Source organism: Poecilia latipinna, unplaced genomic scaffold (assembly GCF_001443285.1).
Source record: "Poecilia latipinna isolate Pla-1442-1.1 unplaced genomic scaffold, P_latipinna-1.0 Scaffold26, whole genome shotgun sequence".
Taxonomy (NCBI): Eukaryota; Metazoa; Chordata; class Actinopteri; order Cyprinodontiformes; family Poeciliidae; genus Poecilia; species Poecilia latipinna.
Window position 1 is genome coordinate 593,800 of NW_015112642.1, and position 21,358 is coordinate 615,157.

The 21,358-nt window shown below is 38.2% G+C and overlaps 1 protein-coding gene across 13 annotated transcripts in view; it reads right to left on the bottom strand.

The window, feature by feature from the left end:
* Positions 1–21,358, bottom strand: part of abi1a (abl-interactor 1a) — a 49,244-nt gene that overhangs the window by 18,762 nt on the left and 9,124 nt on the right. For all 13 annotated transcript variants that reach the window (XM_015038592.1, XM_015038565.1, XM_015038548.1 and 10 more), the window contains exons 3-4: positions 14,433–14,600; positions 3,020–3,196 (exon numbers count right to left, since the gene is read on the bottom strand). In XM_015038592.1, coding sequence (XP_014894078.1) covers positions 3,020–3,196; positions 14,433–14,600 — 345 coding nt within the window. The remainder of the gene's footprint in view (positions 1–3,019; positions 3,197–14,432; positions 14,601–21,358) is intronic.

A 21,358-nucleotide genomic window follows, 5' to 3' on the forward strand; every position in this document is an offset into this window, starting at 1 on the left:
GGACAAAGAAACGGGTGCATTCTGCAGATGTTCTACTTTAACCACTAAACTTTTTGTATGAAATACATTAAAGAATGTAAATAAACCCTAATAATTAATTCCTTTTTTGAGTAAGGTACTTTAAATTTGAAGTGGGGTGCATAACACTGGCAATACAATGCCATAAATATGAAATAATGCTGTTATGAACATGAAGGAGTCTATAAATTTTTTACCACTGTTATCATGAAGTGTCATTTGGTAAATAATGACACTTTTAATGCAAAATTACACAAAACGTTGCATTAAAAAGTCAAATAAAAGTGTCAAAATTACATTATTAGGCTACAAAAATGACAGTTTTAAAAGGGTGATTTTGTACCAAATAACACTTCATGACACTCATAAATATTTCATGTTTACGACAGCGTCATGTCAGTCTTATGCACACACCTTCAAATAAATTGTAACTGAAAATAAAGATTTTATTTTATTTAAAAAGGTAACAGTGCAACTTTCCTTTAGTGAACACTTGATCATTTGCAGCAAAGGATTAATTTACACAGAAAATACTGCATTAATCTACAAATAAACATTAATCTATTTTTTCCATTTACTCATTAATAACTGGATATCAAAAGGTCCTGAATATGAGATTTTTTGCATCATTTGAACCAAATGAAGGTGAAGCTGCTACTTGAGGAGTTCTGAGTAAAACATAATTATAGATTCAAGATTTATAAAACCTTAAATGCAAAAATAACTTTGTACATTTTTGTTTTAATCACAGTTCTGACTATGTTCTTTCAGCTAAATTTCCTTTTTAACATCTATAACTCCACTTAATTATTCGATTTACTAAATTCATCACGATTAATCTGATTAATCGTTCAGCCCTGGTTTGAAGTATCAGATCAGGAGTAGTGTTCATCTGTAAGGCGCTCTGTTGGTGACATAATGTCAGATTATCTTCAATCTCGTCAGCAAGACATTCAGGAATCCAGCTGGGATGACGTCAGGGTTTTAAAATTAGATGTCAGATGTCCCTGGATTTACAAAACGCCCCGACTGAAGTGATTCAGCTGCTGTAAAATGAACGGATTGACTATTTAAAGTGTATATTAGGCATGAATGCTATATTAGCATGGTTAGTATCCTTTGAGTGTATTAACTCTAAAACAGGCGATTTAGTGAAAGAACAACAAAGTCAAAGCTGTAACCAAATCAAAACTAAATGTACAATACATGTATTTTACATTTAAAACAATGAAAAGCAAACTAATCAAATACTGATGCATTTTAGGCAATATAATATTCATTTTCTAATTTAATAAGACATGCATTTGTATCTTTAATGCATTTTTAACATTTTATAACAAAGGCTTAAATGAAAAATCTGCAGAATGTGCCAATTTTTATGCGATTAATCGATTAATCGTCAGAATAATCGATTCATCCCATTTTATTTCTGAATCTTATTGCAGGATTTTGTGTCAAACAAATCAATTTTTAGGCCAAAATCCACCCTCAGGCGGATATTTTGATTTTACCCATAAACATTAATTAAAGCCCCCTCACCAGATCATTGATTCTGGGCAGTAAGTAAAGCATGTCGCCACTGAAAGGCCCACATAAACTAATACAGAGTATTGACATCAGGTATTGATTGGCTATTTGGACGGTGACGTAAACAGATTAGAAGAAGTTTAACCATGAAGACCACAGCAGCAACATGGATTGGTTTTCATGTTTCCCCGCACAGACAGATGAAATCTAGCATTTTTGCAAACGTATACATGAGAAAATCCAGTTTATGCTACAAGAATCTTCCCATTATAAGAGCAAAACAAAAAGATCAGAGGTTTTCTGGATTAATTAACTTCAAAACTGGCTGCTAATCAAATCCATTTGACGGCTGCCATCGATTGTCTGACTGATGGGACAGAAGACACTCCAGAGACGGGGCAGACGCGGGGAAACATCGGGAATTATGTCACTATGTTGGGACAAATTTGTGACCCCGACAGTGAGAGAAAGGTTTATTGCATCAAAAAGTTTCTTGACGACCTTTTAGATCAAGCTGACTGATATCTAAACAACTCCACAACAAGATTATGAGGATCTAAGTGCTCTGAAAAATCTCGTAAATTCGGCTCCATTGCCTCTTTCACAAAGCTCTGAGAACAGATCGGTTTTCTGAAAGCTGCATGATGTAATCTCTTTACGGTTCATCTCCACCCCCGTTTGGTTCCCACCAACCCACATGCAAAGCTTTTCCTTGGGGGCCAGGCGGTTTGGGGGGGCTTTGTGAGATGAAAGAGGAAGTACGAGAGAGACAGAGAGAAGAGTGTGAACGAGGTAAAGATTTGGAAATAGTGGTATGAGAGATTTTATCCCCCTTGTTTCTTCTTTTTTTTGTTTCAATTTTTTTTTCTTTTTTATTAAATTGGACATATGCAAAATTAACATTTTGCATGTTTTTTGTATTTCCATTTGAGTCTCAACTGCTTCTAAAAACAGCTCAAGCTCCTAAAAAATGTTATTTGGAGTCTGGAAAATGAGCCGTTTCAAAAACATTCCAATTGCTAAGTCACATTCTGTTACCTAGCAACCTAAGCTGAGCCTAGCCCGTTACCTAGCAACCTAAGCTGAGCCTAGCCCGTTACCTAGCAACCCAAGAGGAATTCCAGCACATTTTTGTTTTTTTAAAACTTTTACTCCACTACATTTTACAGTCAGTATCTGTACTTTCTACTTCACTACATTTTTACAAAGTGCCACGTTACATCTTGTGTTGAATAAAATCTTTTAGAGGCATAATTCCTCACTTGCTCACATTTGGCCAGGTTGACTTCAGTCTTTGATATTGGAATTTTTTGGATGATCTGAGACATTTATGTTTCACAAGAAAGCAAAAGCTGAAAAAAAAACTGTAAGGGGACAAACAGGAAGGAAGTGGTAGACCTGAACCAGCAGATATCTTACATTTTAAAAAATCACAGATGTTTGTAAAGTTAAGGAAAACCTTGAAAGCGCTCACCTTCACCCCGTGGCCAACATCGTCCAGAACATTGTAGTCAATCGGCTTCCTGATGTACCTGACGGGCCGCTCCAAGTTGGTCGGAGCGATGATCTTATGAGTCCTCGCTGTGTTTTTGTTGGTGGTGAGGATCCCGATCTCCCGCCTGGCGACCTTCTCCTTGTGTATGTCCACCGTCTGGAAACAGCAGAGGAAGTAGAGCAGTGATGAGATGAAGTGATGAAGAGGGTTTAATTAAATGTTTTTCCATCAGAATCTCACATATCTATGCCAAGCCTCAATTAAGTGAGCGGCCGTTTTCCGAGAGGTCCTAGCACTTGACCTGTATCTATTTAACGTAGCGTAGCATTATTTTGGGAATATAAAAACTGTTCTTTGAAAATGTACAAGGGTCATGTCCCCTCCCAAAATAATGTCAGCGGTGTCCGACAACAATGTTATTGATTATTTTACCTGGCAGAGTAAGTACATGTACAAACAAACACGTAGGCTACACGTCCGTCTAAGCTAGCAGATAAAAACTACATTAGCTAAGCTAATTTTGCTAGTTTGGCAGTAAGAACTACAGTAAATATTGCAGATGTTTATCTTAGTATCACAAAGAGGTGGGTAGAGTACTCAAAAATTGTAAACAAGTAATAGTTGTAATGTACTTAAATTGTTTATAAGTTGGATAAGAACGAGGCGAGAGCTAGTTCTCAGCTTGTGGCTTATTTATTGTCGTCATAGCAACTCCATAGCAACCGGAATGGCAGTTACAAGATGGCTGTCGGCTACAAAGTTCATGGAAGTGTGACATCACACGAGATCTACGTATAGATAACTTTTCATCAGTCCAGACTTGAGCCACATTAAGTTTATAACAAGTTGTATAGCCAAAGTGGGAATCTCAAACAATTAATCAGAACAAATGTAGGGAAAATGTGCCCTTCATTTTAAAAGACCAACCAGAAAAACAACTCCAGCTACAAAGCAGCAACAAAGGATTCCTTTCAAAGATCTGGATATCGACTGAACTCCAACTCTTTTCCTCCAGACGCTGTCCTGAAGTTTGACACACAGATATGAGGTCATCAGGGTCGCTCTGGTTGGCTAAAATTATGCCCACAACAATGTGATTTATGTGGGATTTCAAGTCTTGTGTGAATAGAATCAGATTAAACAATAACTACATATGAAGGAAGATGCAAAACAGAAATCCGCAGGAAAAACCAACATGAACAATTAATATTTCATAACAGGCAGAGAAGGTCCTGTGTAATTGCTCCCACAGAGAGTTTTAATAAAACAAGAGAAATAATCCTCCTTTTTCATCCGTTCAGATTAGAGAATGAATGACAGTCATTTTCACCAAATTCAGATGGGAAACATTTTAATATTGATAAGAGACATTTTATCTGAAGGTGGGAAACAACTGAGCCAAAAATAAACAGGAAAATAGACCAATATTTGGTCAAATATGCAAAAAGAACAAAAATACATAACATATATAAAACATTGACTGCTTCAGGTAAGATTGTATTTATATAACCAAGTTAAATCCCCCTACTAAATCAATTTCTACATCTCTCAGGCTGCTTGTTTTCTATTAAATGTTACATTTATCCAAACAGCGTGAGAATTTCAATGACCATGGCTTCTAGATAATAAAAATCTGACATTCAGGATCTCAGAAAATTTTAATATTACATAAAACCAACAGAAAATGATATTTAAAAAGGGAACCATTATGCAAAATTTACATTTCAAACGTTATTATACTTCCATTGGGGTCTCAACTGCTTCTAAAAAAGCAACCCAAGCACTAAAACAAATAAATAACCAAATAAAACAGATTACTTTTGGCAATAACTTAATGTTTTTTTTTTCACATTATAAAAACATTATACAGTCACCAATTATGAAACACGGAATAAACTTTGCATTTTGTCAAATGTCATAATCAAAATCATCAAGCAAATATACATAAAATATGTTGATAAATGTTCCAGTTATTATTAATCAAAAGCAACTCAACAGTTTTGACAGTTTAACAGAAAGAGGGGAACTCTTTCTAAAAACACAACAAACAGAAAGACTATATCTAAAGCTGGACGCCATCTGGTTTGATCAGCAGGACAAATAACAGTCCTGCTGGCAGAATGAGGGAAGTGAAAAGGCAGCTTGCCTCCTTTCTGCATGCAAAGAAAACAGCTGCAGAGCCGAACAGAACCACCTGACGTTACTCATTGGATCGGTCAATAAAAAAAATGACAAACACAAGATTCCTTTGAACCTGCATCAGAATCCACCGAACGTCTGAACAGAGCTAAATAGATGCAAACGTAATAAATAAACCAGAACATTTTAAATCACACAGAAGTAGGGCTGGACAATAAATCAATAAAATATATATATATGGCAATAGGCACGTGGTCAATAGCAAAATACATCTGATAGAATATTCCATATATACTCTGATCCAGAACCGCACAGCATTCTGGGGGATGTAGGCAGAGGAAAAACTTTAGTTGCTCCACCTCTTAAAGCTAGCTAAACAAAGTTGATGAATCAACTAGCCCACTTGTTCGTTGGTTACCTAGCAACTCAGTCATTCTTTGGTTACCTAGCAACAAGCTGCTGGGTAACTGGCGCAGCAGCAGTTTAAGGTTCCGCCTCGCAACTGCTTAAAAACAAACAGCGTGGAGCTAAAAGTGTGGATAAAACATGGAAAGTTACACAGCACTTCAGATATTTAAAACTAATAAATGGTTATCGATATTGACTGATGTGAAACGCTTATATCGTGATAAGTTTTTCAGCCATGTAGTTCAGGAGTCCAACTCTTAGGGAAAGAAGCTGAACCTTTAAAGCCAGATGATTCACATGTGAGGTCAATGAATGACACGCATATGTTCGAGAATGGCTGCCAGTTTTCCACAACATTCTGGCTCTGGTGGGTTTTTTTTTCTTTTTTTACTCACCAGATACAGACTTTCCAGTTTTAAAGTTCAAACTTCTGAATCTGATCCCGTGCCCAGCAGAAGTACACCACACCTTTAAGTGGTACAATTCATCTTTAGTCATGAGCAAGGATTAAGAAGATCTCTGGACTTCATCAGTTTGGGAAACGAGTGAGTCAGCGCCTGGCTGGTTTTTGTGTTGTCAGTGGTTACAAGAACCAGACTGTTTCCATCATGTTTAAGGAAATCTGGCTGCTTCTAATCTAACAAACTGGAGGCTATTTTTAAAATTTAAGCATCAACACCAAAGTATCCAACAAGGAGACGTGCTGTAATATGTCTGGAGAGGATTCAAAAGGTCATTTTAGAAAATTACCACTTTTCCAAACTTCTCATGCATAGGAACCCCGTTCACTGCAAAAACAGAAAATCTTACTATGAATTTTGGTATCGTTTCAAATATCATGATACATTTCAAATACTACAAAACTAACTTACAAGAAATTTTAGCAAGATATAAGAGCTTGTTTTAAGTCCATAATTCCTAAATATTGACTTGAACTGACAGATTATTTCACTTATAATAAGAGGAAAATGTCTTCTTAATGCCACCCACATTTTCACTCCCTTTTGGGGAATCAAATAATTATTAGGAAGTAGCAGAATTCCCAGAGTTAAAATTAAACAAGTTCTTTTATAGAGATATAAACCCATAATTAAATAAAATGGATAAATTAATAAGAATTAAAATAAATAAATGGATAAATGAAAAAAATAAATATCCAAAATTAAAGACAAATAAATAAATACCTACAATTAAAATAAATGGCTAAATAATTATATACGTCAACACATAAGTAAATATCCAGAAGTAAAAATAATAAAAATAAATAAATACTACAAATTAAAATAAGAATGAATGAATAAATAAATAATTCCAGAATAAAAATAAAATATACAAACATCCAGAATTAAAGACAAACAAATTAAAATAAATTCCCAGAATTTACATACATTTTCAGAAATTAAATAAATTCTAAGAATTAAAATAATTAGATCATCTTTTTTTGAGATTATTTCGCACATGACTTCAGTTTTAGAGCACTGTAAAAATGTTCAAACGCCTATAAGGAGGTTTCTTCATCAACATTAAATGTTTTGAAGTGGAAAATTAATTTTAAGTGACTGGAATGCCTCCTTAATTCAAATTAAACTGAAAAACACTTTACCGATTCCAAATGTAAATTAAATGTTGTAAAATAGAAATCAAACTACACACTGTAAAAACAAAACCTAAGCAAAGAAAATCTGACGTAAAGCATGATTTAAAGGTGAAACTCCTGCAGATTGAAGGCATTCTGACTCTGAATGATGACCTATGAATGGACCGAAACACAAACTATAATTAGGTTTCCTGCTTCCTGACAGAAACTGTTACATGTGTCTCCACTCTTCTGAGAAACAAAAACCGAACTGAAACATATCACAATATTGTTGTGTTCTGGGCGGCCCAGATGGACGGGCTTAAAGATGTCAGCAAAGATGCTTAAAAGGTGTCAGTCCGGAGAGACGGCCAATAATAATACTGGAAACTAAACCAGTGGGAGGGGTTGAGGTCAGAGGAGAAAATATCTTCCTCAAAAAGCTTCTGGTAAATATAACTAATGATAAAGCTATTAATATTACTACTACTTTCCCACATTTAGTCATATTACAACCACAAACTTCAACGAATTTTATTCTGATTTTATGTGCTTTGTGTTCGTAACCAACACAAAGCAGCACAAAATTGTTTAGTGGAACAAAAAAGGTTTTTCAAAACTCAAACTCAGCTGAAATAGATTGGGAGTGTCTCAAACTTCTTAGCTTTCACTTTGGACAAACCATCTGGACTATTGCAACATTTGTTACATTTTCAGCTGGTGCAGTTCAGCTTCACATTGGACTGAGAAAAGACAAACCAAACTAATTGAAAAACCAGTTCCCCTCCTTGCCTGTGGTGGCGCTGCACCAAGAACCACTGAAGAAAACAACAAGAAAACCTCTAAAGGATTTCTCTTTTGTCTTTAGAAAAAGACAATGAGCCATTTCTCCCAATAGCGTTAAACTTGCACGTTTGTTTTGGTTGAATTTACCCAGAATGCTCTGCGCTGTAGTCCAATTCCTGATTTTGGAGCCGCTTCTGGTCCACTTGGTGTTCCCATATGCATTCAAACCGCACCAGAGTTCACTTCAACCAAACCCAATAAACTGCTACTGGCCAGTTTACACTCACACGTGAGAATCCCTGCAAAAAGACAAAATCTTACCAAGTATTTTTGGTCTAGTTTCTAGAACGAATTTCTTAGAAAATTTGAAATAAGACAAAACTAACTTAAAAGTCACTTTTCAGTAAAATATAGAGGCTTGTCTTAAGTAAATATTTCCTTATTGATGAAAATGTACTTGTTCCATTGGCAGATTAACTAACAAGACTTCTTTCTATTTTATAAACATTTATCCGCCAATGGAACAAGTACTTTTTCATCAATAATAAGGAATTATTTACTTTAAACAAGTTAGTTTGTAAGATATTTTCACTAGAAACTGGACCAAAATTGCTTCGTAAGGTTTTGTGTTTTTGAAGTGCAGCAAGTGGTTTCTTGCTACACCACTTACCAACAAAGTATTTTATTGGCAAATCAACATCAAAACACTGGTTTTCCTCAGTAGCCATTGTACAGTGCAAACTACAATAAAACCAGCTGACCAAATGTGCTGGAGCTACGCTGGGGTTGCAAGGTAAACAGCACAATGTGATTTAATCGGGAAGTTTTTGAAACTGCTCGTTTTCCAGACACCAAAAAACTCAACTTTTTGCCAAAAAAAAAACAAGTGGTTGGACTGTTTTTAGAAGCAGTTCAGACCCAAATTGAAGTAAAAATGTGTGACATATTTAATATGGAATGTATTGTAAGTTTTATCACACCACACACTTCGACTAGCTTCTGGTTCCAGCAGATTTAAAATGCTTTATGGAAAGTGGAAGCTCATTTTCAGGGTAGGACAGAAACCTTGAGGACAAACCTGCCAGTAAATTATCTCAGATTTGAACCGTAAACTTTAAATTACACCTGTCCTCAGCTTCTCACGATTTCCAGACTTTCCTCTCTGTACTTGGCCAAGATGGCTGCCAAGAGTCTGTTTGACTGCAGCTAAGGCGTCATCTGAAGCTCTCATCTGTAACGTCACACAGCTTTTTGTGCTACACTGAGCATGCTGGAGGCGTGAAACCCTGGAGAGATGATCTCTGCTCCAAACATGGCAGAAAGACACGAACTTTGAGAGGGAGGAAAGCTGCCAAGGTCAGGGCTTTGCTTGCTTACGCAGCAAACATGAGACACCTTGGCTGACTTTTCCCAATCTCACTTTGGGCTTCGGCCAATGCAGCCTCCTGTCCTAAAGTCTGCGTACAAACTCTGATGTAACAATCAATTAATCTCAGGCCTAGAGCCAAACAAAAACAAAGATAAAAACTCAAACATCTGAGTTTAAATAACCCAATCAGAGTTTCACCAAGAAGCAGTGTTGGGTTTGCTAAGTGGTGAAGAATGTGCTGGTGATGATGATGAGGAAGAGGAGGAAATAATGACTGAGTAGACTCAGATCAACTGGGTGATGAGTCAGTCGCTTTGTAACCTTTACTCATATTGGACAGATGGAGAGTGTGAGGGTGTGTGTGTTCTTGTTTTTATCACATCTTGGGGACCTCCTTTAGGTTGGTCCTTACAATCCAGTGCGCACTGGCGATGTAATGCCCTGCAAACAACTCCTCCATTTTGGTTTAGAAGAAGAGATTTTCCCACAGTTTCCAGTTTTCCCAGCTTCTTGCCAAATCCAGATGAACCAAGACAAGCCAAAAAGATCGGATCACAGCGACACGTTACTTTCATAAGCCGATGCAAGAAAGACGAGTCACAGGAAGAGAGAGAGTCCAAAACAGCCAACAAGTCAAGGAAACATCAGGAAACACAGGGAGCAACACACACACTCTGAAAACGCCGCAACGCTCCACATCCTGTTCGGGCAGCCGCCATTTTTTCCTCAAGAGGAGGTCAGGAAGTCATTGCTGCAGCAAACAGGCGCAGCTTTAACGAGCGGCTCTGCTGCATGTGTGTGTTTCTGTTACAACGCTGCAGAAACAAACAGCAGACTGGAAACCTCATGGCTGTGGGAACAAACCAGTGGAGAGGTGTGTGTGTGTGTGTGTTTGTCAGCTGTTTTCTGCATTCATCCTGTTGTTCCATCGCTCCGGTCACAGAGTTCAATACGAACACCGGCCAGATCCAAATGCAACCGGCAGAGATTTACAGCGTCCCAAATGGATCAGCGCTGATGAAAACCTTGTGCTGTTCTGGATGAAACAGCCAGAAATCGTTGAATCGCTTCTTACTTTGAATATTTCAAACAATTAAATCTGATAAAGTTTTACATTTCACTTGTAAACGTTCATGGTGAAAAATTTATTTTCTAGGATGTTTCTTTCAGCGATGGAGATTTGTTTTGTTTTGTAAGAAACAAAGCAAAACAAAAAAAAACATTAAAACTCCCACATTTTAAAATATAAAACAATGAAATGTTACTGAGGCAGATAGGAAATGATCAAGGAAGGAAGGAAGGAAAGAAGGAAGGGAAAAAGAAAATGCATGAGGAAGGAATAAAGTGAGGAAAAGAGCAAATGGAGAATAGATGAGAAAAGGAGGGATGATGAAAGGAGGAAAGGAAAGAACAAATGAAGGAAAGATGAGAAAAGAAGAGGACAGAAGGAACAAAGACGTAAGGAAGGAAGGAAGGAAAGGCATGAAAAAGGAAAGGAAGGAAGGACAGACACAAGAAAGTTGAATCTGTTTTTCTGCACCATTTTTATTTTTCATATATTCCAACTCATCTGTTGTCTTTTAATGCAAAAATGCAAGTTATCTACATTTAAAAAATGTAAAGTCTTCCTGCTCAGTTAGACATCACTGGGATCGGAGCATGGAGTTTATGATCAGCTTCGGTTTTGGTGGTTCTTGTTCGTTTCTGTACCATAAAATAACATATTCTGTCACCTAAAAGTGACAGTTTGGGTCAAAAAGACTCATTAACACTTTTGACCAAGGAGTAAAATAAACAAAAGATTAAACCCGACCCAAACTTCAATAGTTTTGTTTTTGACTAGCTGAATCTCTACAGCTCATTATTTGATCACCAACAGACGAAAGCCGGTCATGGACGGACGGCAGCACGTCTGTGGGTTTGACTGTTTCTGAACACAAACGCGGTGAGAGAGGCAGCAGGAAATGGGGAAACCGCTGTTCAAACACCAAACATCCCGTCTTCCCTCTCAGTCCAGAGCGCGACAAAGAGCTCCCTGTTCGCAGCCTCTTAGCAGCCACTTCACACGCAGCGCAAGGTGGAAGCCCCGCTGGCCGCGCCACGCAGCTCGCATCACTTCCTGCCTCAGAGCTGCAGAGACTCTGAGGGGCAACAACAGGAGGGAAGGTGGCAACAAAACTAACACCTCAAACACGCGTCTGCAGGCGTATGCATGCTTTGCACTGCAGCTGTGGGTGCAAACGTGTGGATTCTCTTTACAAATATATCAGATGAATCAAAATCTGTTTGTCACACTGTGTCAAACATAATTACCATGACAGACTGACGGACAGACCTATGGATGAACAACAAATAGGAGGATATACAAATGGATAAATGGACTGATAATTAGATTGACAGGAAAATGGATGAATGGATGAATAATTGACACATTTACTTGAGGACCTAAATATGGGTGATAAAGAACGGACAAACGGACACAGGAACCAAGGTTGGTGGATGCTGCTGCTGAATGAAGACAACTCAATGTAGGACGAATGGACGGATGGATGGACAGACAGATGGACAGTTGGATTTATGGATGGACTGATAGAAGGTTCAGTGAATGGACAGACAAAAAGATGGACAGTTGGGTCCATCCAACTGTTGATGGATGGATGGATGGATGGATGGATGGATGGATGGATGGATGGATGGATGGATGGATGGATGGATGGATGGATGGATGGATGGATGGACAATCAGAGACATCTCAATGGATGGACAGACTTTTGGATGGACAGTTGGATAGATGGACAGATATTGGACGGACTGACAGTTGGGTAGATAAAGCCTCTATCTACCATCAGTGAGAGGAGTTGCTGTACAACAGGATTTAAAAGATAAAAAAGGTGACATTTTAAACCATATTTAGCATTTTATATTAGAAATGTTAGCATTACTGAAGGTAGCAACTATCAACATCTCTAAATTCAGCGGCACAAGTTTGTCCTGGCTAACATCTTAAGATATCCGACGTACCCTGGTATTTATAGAACCTCTTGTGAATAGATAAAATATACAAGCTTCTTGAAACACCCTCAAAAATGCTTGTAACTATTTTAATTATAGCTTAATATTCATTCAAACACACAGCAGAAACCATCTTAGCACTACAGAGACTACCTGCCTCTGTTTTTGGAGGTTCAGCCAATCAGCACCAAGGAAAAAGAAAGGCGCTCCTGGATTGGCTGCTTTGAAAATACCAGCCAATAGTGTGACAAGTAGCAATGAGCCAAAGTATTTCAGCTTTCAAAGCTGCATTTTCTTTAGAACATCTTAGATAAGAACTACAAAATAAAAAAAATCTGCAAATGGTTTTCTGAGAACAATTTGTCATGTTTAACAGAAAAATGGTAGTTTCTAGTTCTGGTCATTTATTTTTAATTCAGCTGATTAAACAAAAACTAAGAGCTCCAGGAAACACTTCAACCCTGGTTTTGAGGCTTTCCGCTAATTTAATTTCCATCAGCAGTAAAAAGGAAACTAAATAATGATCCACTTCAGAGTTGTAACACCCCCACATCCTGTAAATCTCACAGCCTGAAGCAAATCCAGAAACAAGGTGGAGAAAGAACAAGTTTTCACTCAGATATTAGCTGCTAAAAGTAAGAAAACCTTCAGCGGACCGGTGAGATACTTCGAGTTTATATTTAACACTTTACGAGACCCACAAAGGACACAAGACTGGGTTTAAATATAGCGAAGGAATTTCCCATTCATGTCAGCCAGTGGAGGCAAAAGTCCAAGAATGTAAACTAAGCTGGGAGTTCTCCTGTTAAAACCGTCTTTACCCCAATGTGGATCAAGCAGTTGTCATGGAGACGAGAGCAGAAAATGACCTTACAGTGACCTTGATCCAAAACTGCAACATTTGTTACATTTTCAGCTGCTTCCACACAGCACTGTGTCAAACAAAACAAACCTTTTGACAAATCTGTTCCCCTCCTCGCCTGTGGTGGCGCTGCACTGAGAACTACTGAAGAAAATGACAGAAGAGCGCAACGTTCGTCTTCACAAAATGTACACAAAAATGGAGCAGCATCAGATTTTAACAAGGCAGTTTGTTTTGGGTCCATTTACCCAGAATGCTCTGTGCTGACGTCCCCTTCCTGCTTTTGGGGGGTTTTCAGTTCGCTTAGCATTCACACCTCCCCAAATGAACCAAATTTTCAAGACAAGTGAAATACAGTTCAATTAAAATGGATCAGAAATTTCTGATAATTTTTCCTTTCGCGATACCAGTACAGATATTAGAGGTTTAGTCTCAACCAATACAAAAAGAAACTGGGCTAAATTGACTTAAAGGGTTCCTTTTTTTTATAAAAACAGACATAAATGTAGTGAATTACTAACTTATTTGATAACTTTGCACCGTTACAGCACATTTAAATGCACCAGGAGCTTCACAAGTTTGGTCAAACATGTAAAACAACTTTCAACTGCTCAGTCAGCCAATGTGAAAATAGTTAAGAAAACGACAAAAAGAATAGTTTTCATCAATAAACCTCCTTTTAAATGTTTTAAAAATTGCAATTAGAACTTCTAAATGTAATGTAAAATAAATAATGAAGCATAGAATTAGACTGAATAGATCCACCCTTATGGATTGGTACCAAATCTAGGATTTTTTTTCAAAATCAGAACCAAAACTGATATAAATATTATCTCTAATTTGGTCATGTCTTCAGTGTTTGCAACCCTTCATCATAAATTGCCTGATAATCTGACTGAATGAACCAAGAAATATATTCTAAAAAACCCAGATCCTCAAACTCAGACAGTTTTCGTGAATGTTCACACGTTCAGTCATTACATATAACTCTACACCAAACGCCTGATTATTGTAAATGAGTATCTTTTAGAGCTGCAGAATGTTAAAATCAGAGCCAGAAAAAGAAACAACAGACCACCATCTCCTCTAAGATAATTACAACACCAGACAGACCTCGATTAGAAACGACGCCGCAGTAAGAGGAACCGTGTCTCGTTCAGACGGCCATTTTAAAAACAGCGTTGTGAGAGGTGGTAAAACCCAAACGCCCAGCTGTTTGGCCTGCAGCGCGTTTTCTGACCTGAGAGATGTGGTTGATGGAGGACTCCATGCGGCGCAGCTGCGAGGCCTGGATGTCCAGCAGCTGCAGGACGTTGTTGGCTAAGGCATTGATCTGGTAGGCCACGCTGGCCAGGGACTGGGTGGTGTAGGCTTTGGTCTCCTCCAGGGCTTTCCTCTTGTCCTGGGCCTGACACAAAAACAAGACAAAGCAGTGGTTAAAGATGGGGGAAATAAACCAATTTACTCCTAATATTATTACACTCTTGGAGCTCATATGTGGTTTTGGAGCCACATGAGGTCAGCAGTTCATAAAAAGCATGCAGCTGTCTCTCAGGCTCTCATTCCACACATGCCACTCTTCTTTTGAAGGCATTTAGATGAAACATCCTGCAAATGTTCAACCGAACCTTGCATCCAATCCAGTAACTTATTTCCAGAATAGAGGCCAAGTTTAATATTCGTTTTGTCTTTAAAATGCACTGCAAAAAGTAGCAAGTTATAGTTATAAAAAGCCAAAAGGATTAAAACAAAGCAATAAAACTTTTGCATGGCTAGCAGTCAGATTGTTAGCCATCCATCATGTTTCCAACAAAACACAGCTCATCTGTTTTAAATTAACATCTGGAAAATGTTCAAGCTCATAGAGATTTTAATTATAGGATGATCTTCTTTTGAAGTGCAAACTATTTAACTGAGTAAATGTACACTAACAGCATCGTAAATCAAGAATAGTTAGCAAAATAATATATCTAACAAAAAAGAAAAATATTACATTTAATTTCCCTTTGGGGTCAATAAAGTACTTTTGAATTTGAATTGTATCATAAAAAGAGACAAAGAAAGAAGACATTTCACGTTAAAATGTTAATTCTTAAGTAAAAGGCCAGGTTAGCGTACAAGAAAGGTACGCTAGCAGCATCAAAACTAAAAAAAAAAATTTTTTTTAACCAGATTTTTAACAGTAAATTATAAACATTTTGTGCTTAACATTTAAAATATTTCAACAATGACCTGTAATAAAGACTTCAAAAGAAAAAAAAAGTGAGATATTTCTACTAGTATGGGAAATAGCACCCCCTTCAGTTCCGGAGTGCAATTGCACCAGTTCCAAATATGGGATGGGTCTTACATTTGACCCAAAGCTGCAGCCCCGTATTTTTTAAAATCGATCAAATTTTTATCTCGAGTGTTTCATTTATGATGGTACAAAAGCAACTGTGGCGCAGTTGGTAGGGCTGTTGCCTTGCAGCAAGAAGGTTCTGGGTTCAATTCCCGGCCCCGGTCTTTCTGCATGGAGTTTGCATGTTCTCCCTGTGCGTGTGTGTATCCCGCCTCTCGCCTGGAACGTTAGGCACCAGCAACCCTCCCGACCCCACTAAGGGACAAGGGGGTAAAGAAAATGGATGGATGTTTAAAATTATTTTAAAAGAAATTCAATAAAAGTTAATGCACCTGGGGAATGATCCAGGTGCATTTACCGTTAGAAGCCTAAGGAGAACATTGACAAGCTGAGAATGTTGTTGCTACCACAACATTCTCAGCTCTACCACCAGGGAGAGAACTAAAACATGTAGGATGCCGGCCCTTGAGGACCGACTTTGTGCACACCTGGTGTAGTGCATGGTGAGAATTTTGAGACATCTTTCTTTGAACTGGACGAAAGCTAAAAGCCAGGCTCCAACTGAGCGGTGACGTTTGGTTGCTTTGTAGCCGGTCCTCTGCTGCTCGCTCAGTCCAAAGAGCCGTGCCTGGAGGGGGAACACTGGGCTTTGATAGCAGGCTGCTGAAGCAGGAGGTGGGCGGGTCCAGCAGTGGCTGAAGAGTAGATTACTAGAGCTAGTAGTGGTGGTTAGGGGGCAGAACAGGAAGAAAAGGAACATTTGGTCACGAGAAGAAGAGACGGGGAAAGTAAGAAAATAGCCGGAGTTGTTAATGATTCAGCCACCAATCCAGAATCAATCCATAGATTGGAGAGCTGACCGCGTCCGTTTGGTGGGAACCAGACGTGTTGAGCAATAACTTTAGAAAGGAGAGGAGATTCCTCATCATGTTGAAATCACATAATCTACATGCGCACACCTCCTGCTGCCACTAGATGCTGTAACAGCTGGATGGGAGCAGATTAAGACGTCAAAACAAAGCTACATCCTGGTGGGAATATCTACGCTGGTGACCGGAGCAGATTCCCTAAACGGTTCACTGAGATCATGTTTATTTTCTCCAATACAGATTACAGATCTTTTTATATTGCAGAAACAATCGTCTCTCTGTGAAAAGGGATTAAACAGACTTGAAGCAGAAATAATAAAAATTTGTCATGTTTATTTGATTTTCTAAGTGTTAGAGCTTTATATGACATTCCACGACTGTGAATGCGCATGAGATTTGCTTAGAGAAATTGCAAAAAATCCAAGACTTCCACATCTAATTGAAAGGGCTTTTGATGTTTAACTTTACCTTCTTTTATTGTGATTGTGGTTTGAACCGGTACTGACTTATTATGTCATGTATTTCTTTTAGAAAGTCTGGTTCACCCCTTCATTTGGGAAAGTGTGATCAAACTGAAAAAAACCAAACTCTGGTCCGCCTGAAAACATCGGTCTCTGTTTGGTTGAAGTGAACTCTGGAGCGGTTTGAACGCCAAGCGTACCAGAGACCGCTACAAAAACAGGAAGTGGACTATAGCGCAGGGCATTCTGGGTAAATACAACCAAAACAAACATTCAAATCTAGTACTAGCAGCAGAAATGGGTCGTGGTCTTTTTTCCTCCCACTGGTAAAATCTGACACTTCCCCATTTTTGTTTACTTTTTGTGAAGAAGGAAGTTGCACTCAGTGTCTTCTTGAGGTTTTTGTGTCACTTCCTTTTGTAGTTCTTGGTGTAGCGCCACCACAGGCGAGGAGGGGAACAGGTTTTTCAAAGGGTTTAGTTCATTTGACACATTGCAGTGTGAAAGCAAACCACAACAGCTAAAAATGTAACAAATGTTGCAATTTTTGTCCGACAGTCCGGTATACCGTACTGTCAGGTGTGAAAACACTCCAAATCCAGTTAGCATGTGGAAAGTGAAAGTTCGCCCCATTCCACCGGGCTCATCAGGTTTTCTGGGTGGAACCCTAGAAGACGATATCTAAGGTTCTGTAATAAATCTGAAGCTGCAACCCAAATAAAACAGAAGCAGATATGCATTTTGTATTCCTGCTCTAATCTGGTTTTGCGAATGTGAAGCAGGGTCAGCTGTGGGCGTCAAGAGGACAGATGCGACACTTGATTGCTTCCTAGTTGCCTATTCGCCACTCTGTGCACAAATCCCCTGACTAACCAGCTTTGCATCTCGACAGAACGATGTCAGGAGTGAAGCAAATGAGTCAGTGCGGAATGAGACATCTGCAAAGAAAAACAAAACAAAGTGTGTGTTGATCAGAGCCAAAAGCAGCACAAGAGAGGCAGGAAGTGAGGTGAAGTCTGGAGAGCTTCGGTGCTCCTGCGGCACTTTGTCTCATATTTCAGATCAGAGTAATGACAGAGTAAGAGAGGCTACATGGTATCCAGGAAGCAGTGGAAGTGTGCAGAGGAATGCAATTCGCAGGAAGCATGTAGCTGGGAGCTAAAGCAAGACAACCAAGCAGCTGCGTGAAAGCAGCTAGCAGTAAAACGCAGCGTGGGAGAATGAAAAGTTTCTCAAAAATCCATTGGCTAATGAAGTTCAGCGAAATGAAAGGGAGCGGCAGCCACCGCCGGCTGTCACCCATCCAGTTTGGCGAGATAACAGCCATGTGCAGCCATGTTTTTAAAGTCAATGCTTCCCTGTCAGGACGGACCTGTTGGACGGAGACTGAAGACGATTTCCCTGAGGACGAGTTCAAGGGCCAAGAAGGAGCAGAAATGTGAAAACACTCAAACAAAAACCTACATATACGTTAGTATTCTCCACATTTTGAGACTCAATGTATGTTTGAGTTTTATTCTTTATTTTTTGAAAATAAAAACCTTAAAAGTATGCCAGGACATGAGCACTGGAGCTGTCCCAGTCAAAGTCCAGAGCTAAAGCAGATTGAAAATATGTGGCAATTGACTAGTGCTGCAACAATTAACCCGATTAATCGCGATTAATCAATTATGGAAATAATCGTCAACTAATTTAGTAATAAATTAGTCATTAACGGGATGTTATAGATGCAAAAAAAAAAGATTAAAAGATTGCATTTATGGGAAAAAAACAATTTTATGCAATTCCTTAAGTTGTATAAATTTGTCTTTGTCTGTAAAAAATAAAATAAAAATCTTATATTAACCACCTTTTACTATCCAATTATGAATCTGTTCATCTAAAAAAAATCAATCAAGATCATATTTTATTTAAAAAGGAATTATATTGTTTGCATCTTTTAATGTAAAGCTTATTTATGAGATAAATAAGCTGAAGTGGTTCAATGAAAAATCTACCAATTAAAGATCAGAGTAAATTATTACTAATCATCAGCTCTAGTTCAGAGAGGCTCTCCATTCAATCTGACTTATTTAGTTTCTTTAATTGTATTAATTCTTATTTAATTTCCCTTTGGGATCAATAAAGTATTTTTGAATTTGACTGAGCGTAGGCTTTTCAACAAATAAAATGGAGAAAAATAAATAAAAGTCAGACTCTGGAGGGCTGAATAAGCAAACACTTTCATTTTTTTTTTAATTTACAAACAATTCAAAAATCATATTTTTCTTTCCAGTTCATAATGATGAACTACTTTATGTCCATCACATAAAGTCTCAACAAAATACAGCTAACTTTGATTTAATGTGAGAAAATATGTGAAAAATAAACCAAGTCTGCCCAGAACAGTCAAACATGTCAGAACATTTTGCAATAAAAACACTTCACGTTTCTGCTGTTGATCTGGGCCTGGATTTGCACAGATGTTGAACACGTTCACGCGCTCTGACTTTTCCAGAGGGAATCGCACTCAGGAACACAAAAAAGTCCAGGAATGTCTGGAATTCTGCAACATGTTGTTCAAATAAAAACTTCCCAGCGCTGCTGAGGAATCCTTCTGCAGAGATCTGCTGAGATTACGGACAGAAGAAGAGTCAGAAGAGATGTAAGGCTAAAAGGTCGCGGAGCCCCACGTGAGCCATCGATCCCGACTGAAAGGATGGGTGGTTGGGGGGTAAGTGAGCAGAGAGCCGCTTTATCGACATGGATGTCAAATATTCCCCGTCCGCCAGGCTGTGAGGGAAGCCATGTAATGAGATTACAAGACAGACGTGTTTAGGAGGTGGCTAAGTGTTGGACAAGCCAGTTAGTGATCATCTACCTCCAGAAAACTGAAGGGTGACCTACCAGAGAACGTCTGGACAATAAATCAATAACAATGCAAATTGTAATAGACATGTGATCAATATCAACAGATAATATGTCTGATAGAATATTCAATATATCGAAAATTCACTGAACTCTGATCCAGAATCGTACAGCATTTTGGGCGATGTAGGCAGAGAAAAGACTCTCAACTCTCTCATTCTTTGGTTTCCTAGCAACTCTCTCCTTCTTTGGTTACCTAGCAACTCTCTCCTTCTTTGGTTACCTAGCAACAACCTGTTGAGTAAGTGGCGCAGCAGCAGTTTAAGCTTCCACCATTGTGCCTCATAACTGCTTTAAAATAAACAATAATGCCGTGGTTATGTTTTAAGCATCTTAGATACTTAAAACATGAAGCAAATCAATAATTATCGTTATCAACTGATATGAAACACTTACGGCGTGATAAGTTTTTCAGCCATATTGTCTAGAGTGAAGTTAGTTGACGTCATTCACCACCTTGCTTAGTCATACTTATTTTGAATAAAACAACCATATAAATAATAATACATAAAAAATTTTATATCATTTTTTTCAGACAATAAAAAAATGCTTATATATTTTTATAAACTCATTAATATAATATTTTCTAAACAATTTGATCAAGAGAAGGAATCTGTTTGTGGTGTAACTCAGATTTTGAAATTTATGTATCCCCTGACTAGGGTCAGAAATTTGGATATTTTTTCAAATTTATTCAAAATTGTGTTGTAAAATGGGAAGCATGTTAATTATGGCAGCCATTATCATCAGATTATAACAGTATAACTATTTTGCTTTAAAAATTTATTTTCAAGTAGGCCATGACCGCAAAGATTTAAGTGCATCTAATTTTATTTTACATCTACTGTATCTATTTTATTTTAACATAATTTCTCTATTACTTCATTTCTTGATGAACCTGACCCACTTTCCTGTTTCCTTTTTTTTTTTTAGGATTTATAACTATCATTTATTTGCTTTAGGTTTACTTTGTGTGCTTTTCCCTGAACATTTAAGCAGACCAGAGCTGTCCCTGGACCAACGCTGCCTGAAGCACAGAGGCGGAAATAAAAGCCACACATCATCCCTACCTCACACTGTGGGAATGTGGACACCCACACAATCTGCCTGAGGGGTGAGGTAGAGAAAAGTTACTCTGAAGATAAAACGACTTCAGTTCAACCTTGTCCTGAATGTGACACGCCAACTCAGGAGTCTGTTCTCGGAGTCGCCTCTCCAAGGCAGATGGTGGCTCGGTGAAAGGCCATAAGGTCCAGCTCAACCTGAAGCCATTAAAAATGTGTCAACAAGGACACAAAGGGGACGTTTGGACATGGAGCAAGCTCATTAACCCCAACCAAATGACTCAGTAATTGGTTCAACAAAAAAGAAAACAGCCATTAAACATAGAGTTGTGCATTTTATTAAGGATTTTCTCTCTGCTGATTACCACTGAACCATTTAGGTCACAACTTAGTTCCACGATTCAGCTTGGACCAAACCAACTCTGGTCGGCTGAAAGGATGGATGGGTCTGAATGGTCAGCAGAGAGCCGCAGGGCACAATAAAAACAGCCCACATTGCAGAAAGAGACGGAGGAGGGATGAAA